Raw genomic sequence first — 5,362 nt, forward strand, 5'->3', positions numbered from 1 at the left:
AATGCTCCATTTTTTGACATATTGCTCGTAACAGTATTATAACTTGTTCTGCTCATTGCCAGACCCATAGTGTGGTTCCAACCTCTTGCCGGACCCCACTAAACTATACTATTTTATAAATAAACTTACGTCATTTTAATAAAGCAGAACTTTGTATATATTATTGAGAGAACTATTAAACTAAGTTTCCTAAATTGCCCGACAGTTTTCTTGGTTCCTTATCCTACCAGACTCATTGAAATCGTATATTGGGTAACAATGGTGTATACAATTTCATCCAGGTTTCATGTTCTTACCTGTGTTGGGGACACACATACAAAAACTTTCACGTTTACTAATAAGACGTATGTAAGTGTGGCCGTCGTGGGATCTTGGGCTATATACTTTACTTAATAAAACTATATCTAGATATAGTTTTATTAAGTATCAGAGCTAATTATAAGGATATCGTTTAAGTGCAAAACAAACATACATAACAATATTTAGCAATAAAAACACTAGTAATAGCAGTAATCAATGATCGTTTGACTTAATCAGTTGGTCGGTGACCGTTGGTAGTATACGACGCTTCATACAGGCTTCGATTAGTTGACGACGTGCACGCAATGGACAATTGTGAAATAGTCGATTTTAACTCATTGAGTAAGTACTCCCACTTAATAAAAGCTATGTAAAACTATCGTATTACTATATATGTGGTAAAATAAACTACTTTAGAAAAATAGCCACTAAGTTGTGTTACAGTATATTTTTTACGAATGATTAGCTGTTCCCGCGACTACAGCCGTGTGGCATTTAACTTTATTTTTCTAAAATAAAAGTAGCATAAGGTACTCCTTACTACATCAGCTACCTGCCAAAAAAAACCCGTCATAATCGGTCCAGCTATTACCAAGATTAGCCGGAACTAACAGACAGACAACCAAAAAACGGTTATTTCAATATTACAAACAGACACTCCAATTTTATTTATATGTATAGATAATGGAACTGTACACCCGTCTGTGCATCAATGGAGGATGATAGGATGAGCATGAAGTCGGGTCAATTAATCCATCGTGATTCATTCCTGTACATAAAGGTAATGGGGTAAATAGTCCTTATTATTAAAAATGCCCTCCTAGCAATGGGGGCTAATTGACCTGACTTCATGCTATACTATCGTCGTCCTTAGGTACTTCGTCAGCGCAGGTAGATAAAGAAACTATTAAGAATAATAAAGTAATTTCAACAATGGGTGGGACAATCTCCCCAACTCCGGCTTCACCGTTTATTATTCATTATTTCGGTACATTAGATATATGAAACTAAAATATGACGAGTGTATAAAGGTTATCGATCCATATGACACCATACATCGCATTGATTTTCTAACTATAATAAATAATTAGCTCTCTTCTGTTATTACCATACTAGACACTTCCGTTTTGGTCGACCTCGTACTATGAAGTTCTGAATATTCATCATCATCAATTCATCTTTTTTTGACATTATTAAAATTCAACCGACCTCAAAATATATAAGTTTGCAATTTGCCGCTGTTTTTTATTAAATGAATGTTCTTTTAGATTAGTTTCTCAGGACCAACTATTTTCAATAACTTTATAGGTATAATACCTATTTTATTGAGCGAATATTAATTGCACCTACGTATCGGAAAGTAGGTACCTAAATGTGAAAGGCCTGGAGTAAAAATAAATTTATTTACAGATAGGTATGCAATAGATATATACGTATAGAGAAACCGATTTGAATGAGACTTCTCACAGGTAGTTAAAAATTTATAAGTACCTTAGTACTATTAGTACTACTATTCATAAGTACTCGTTATTCCTGTATGTGCATATAGGAATAACGAGTAACGTAAGTCAACATCTACTATAATTAGAGACTGACACTACCAAAGAATATGACTAACTGAGACGAGAATACTACTGTTTTTAGGGACGGCTTGATTTGTAACCTGTGCTTCTACTAATTATATGATACCAACGATTAACAACTTTACATGAATTAAGATCAAGGCAGTTTGAGAGAGCGGAGCGGTGTATTTCATTATTAATGGAATAATATTTTATGTTGATGTTAATATTGAATATAATCAATGTGACTATTCGCTGACTTAAAAAGGTAATTGGTTTATTTAGATTAATTAACAGATAGTTAATAAAAAAACATCATAAAGCTATTTATTCAGAAAAAGTTACGAAAACTTAATTACCAAAATCACAATCAGCGGACTCGACTACTCAAATTTTTGCGCTCTTTTTTAAAACGAGACAATTATGCGCCCCATAGTCCATTTTGGGGACACCGGGACTCGTAATTTTGAAAAAGGAAAGTCCCGTTCAAAACGTGACGTCAGGTCACCTTTTGTGTAATACCAGAGATAAGATAATATAACATCTACTACACTAGCTATGCATAGTTTGGCGGCGCTAACAGCATGAATTAGCGAAGAAAAGTATTATTAGTATTAGTATGTATTAATCTAGGATATGGTCTATCTGTAAACTAAGTTTTATTACAATATTTGCGTAAAAAAAGTAACAAAGATCCATCATTTATAATATTAGTAGTAGTTGAGCAACGCAGCATAGCAACTGATATGCCTAGACTATTATTACCATTGTTCACTATTGGGCATATCTTCCACATCACCACAAATCAAAGTCCTGAGCTATTCTGTAAGGATCACTTACGAACTTGAAAGCGATGCTTACAGAATAGCTCTGCTCAAGTTGTTACTGAAATTCCTCGGAGAGGGTCACCGTAGGCAAAGATATTTTATGCACCCGGAATTTTCATGTTTCTCATGATGTTGTAATCAATTAAATATAATAGACATGCATACGCTTGATACGAATGGGTCAAGTTTACAATAGCTGGACACTGATTAAAAATAAACATTTATCTACTTAATGATAAATTAACAACTTTTGACCTATAGAGTATTATTATTATCGTTTGTGGGAATCTGGATATACGCCGGTCGACAATTATGAGCCATTTGGTTTTTACTGTGTAATACGCCGTTATTAATGCCATAAGCACACCTTTGGAGTAAAATTATAAAACAGACCTACTCTGTGGTTTCACAAACATTTCAGTATATAATTTATTATGTATAAAATAGTACTGTATTATTTTTTTATAGATGATTATGGTATGTGCAACCATTAATGGTACAAGATGTCGGGGCACCAATGTCGGGAATACAATGAGGTCTAAGTCAGTTCAGTTAGGCAAACGTGACACACACCAGGAACCATTTTAGTTTCTAGGGAGGACCGTGTAGAGGTCGTCCTGTATTGCCAACAATACTACCTAGTGGCAGTATTACTAACATCGCCTCTTGTATTAATAATAACTAGATAGTTATTATTAATACAAGAGGCGATATCCCAGATTACTACCAGGAAACAGTGAGAAAAAAGTCGCCAAGGTGTAAAGTAGCTTAATATATCTGCAGATGGTAAACGTTAAGTTTATACTAAAATAAATTAAATTATTAATTGCAGACGAAACCATACAGAATTTAGTAAAACAAGCAGTGGTTGTGAGAAAGTTCTCGTACAGCCCGTATTCAAAGTTTGCAGTCGGCGCAGCCCTACTCACAGAAGACGATAACAAGGTCTACACGGGATGCAACATTGAAAACGCCGCTCTGGGGCCTTCAATATGTGCAGAGCGCGCCGCTGTACCCAAAGCCGTCTCTGATGGATACACTAAGTTTAAATGCATAGCGGTAGTTGCGCATCAAACAAATTTTACTGCACCGTGCGGAGTATGCCGACAAACACTCAGCGAATTTCGTGGTTCAAACGGAGATATAGACGTGTATCTGAGCAAACCTCAAATGGATCAAGTATTGTGTACGAAGCTTTCTTACTTATTGCCGCTTTCGTTTATTAGCTACACAGAGGACAGTATTATATAGCATAGGAAGATTAATAAACAAACTACTTTGAATTAAGCGCCTACTATAATAAAGGAAAATAAAACTTTATATTTTTAATTAAATATTGTTTTATTTTCCAAGTTCAGTAAGATATCTAAATTAGAAACAAGATTCAATGAGGATCGCATAAGTATTTCAACATTCACTATGAGGCGAAAGTTGCAAACATAAGTACATTATTACTATTATTGTTGCTGATACAAACAATGTTGGCAATAGAATAATTTTGCAATATTTTATAGGTACCTATTTCCAAGTTCTTGTGAGTATAATTAATTAACGATTTTAATGTCATATTGTGTATATGTACACAATATGATACCCATGATTCTTTACAGAGCTACTTATGTTTTATAATTGAAAATGCATGCGTTTCATAATGAGGTACTTTCATGATGTCAAAGTTATGTATACAAGATATTATAAATTATGCAAGCAAAGTGAAACTATCTCCCGTCTTAGTTGGTTGTTACTTTAAATGATCCTCCTTAATGGTTCTCATCTAAGATATACAAAAGTACAAAGATATTAGGATACAAAGCAACCACATATGTAACAAAAACTAAATACAATACTGTCAGTCAATAGTAAAGTCAGTCAACGTAACTGTGTTATTTATCTATAAAACAACACAATAAAAACTACAATATTTGCTTAATATAAATATTAATACCTAAAACAATAACAAAGAGAAGAGACGGTGGTAATAACAATATCATTATGCCATATTCATAACTTACAACTATGCATATAAGTTATAGACGTGACGACAACGTGTATTTTATTATTAAGAAGATAGTTAAACGGGTTTTAACACGAATAATTTTGTGGTAAATAAATTTCTTCGACATTTCGACTAGATTGCATTAGACATGTTACTCCAGTCAGCTCGTGACCACGGTTAGTGCAACCTAGTCGAAAGCTCGATATAGATATAAATACCTTTATTTACCATAAAATTATTCGTGTTAAAACCCGTTTAACTCCAATAATAATATTATGTATTAAACACGAAAGTTTAATAATAAGTATCGCGTAATTTATATAATTCTATCAACATATTATTATTATTTAACAAAATTAGTTTTTTAGATTTAAATAATACAAAAATAATTAACACAAAATTTCTGTAGTACTCATCGCTTACATGCAATTGTGAGTCCATACGATGATAGTATGATCAGTACAGTCAATATTGTTGTAAAGCTATTGTAACATTTCATAAAATACACTTAGTAGTTTTTGAGTGAAAGAGTACCAAAAATCCATCATTCATCTATGCATCCTCACAACATTCGCGTTTATAATTTTAATAAAATAGACGTTGTATACTTAAATTATCTAACGTTTATATTATACTTACTTAAAGTCACTGAGTACAATGAGGAAATAAGGAATAGA

The 5,362-nt window shown here is 33.0% G+C and overlaps 1 protein-coding gene across 1 annotated transcript; it reads left to right on the forward strand.

The window, feature by feature from the left end:
- Positions 1 to 534: 534 nt before the first annotated feature.
- On the forward strand, positions 535 to 5,362 carry LOC131843927 (cytidine deaminase-like). The gene is made up of 2 exons (XM_059192713.1): positions 535 to 642; positions 3,522 to 5,362. The coding sequence occupies exons 1-2, from the start codon at positions 606 to 608 to the stop codon at positions 3,938 to 3,940; spliced, it is 456 nt and encodes a 151-aa protein (XP_059048696.1). The 5' UTR covers positions 535 to 605; the 3' UTR covers positions 3,941 to 5,362.

This window comes from Achroia grisella, unplaced genomic scaffold (genome assembly GCF_030625045.1).
Source record: "Achroia grisella isolate CSIRO2021 unplaced genomic scaffold, CSIRO_AGI_Agris_v1 utg359, whole genome shotgun sequence".
Classification (NCBI taxonomy): Eukaryota; Metazoa; Arthropoda; class Insecta; order Lepidoptera; family Pyralidae; genus Achroia; species Achroia grisella.

What these genes read in the sequence shown, in the direction of transcription:
- LOC131843927 (XM_059192713.1), top strand. Translation starts at nt 606, where the DNA reads ATGGACAATTGTGAAATAGTCGATTTTAACTCATTGA. An exon ending in AGTCGATTTTAACTCATTGA is followed by an intron (nt 643 to 3,521) that starts GTAAGTACTCCC and finishes TATTAATTGCAG; the next exon opens with ACGAAACCATACAGAATTTA.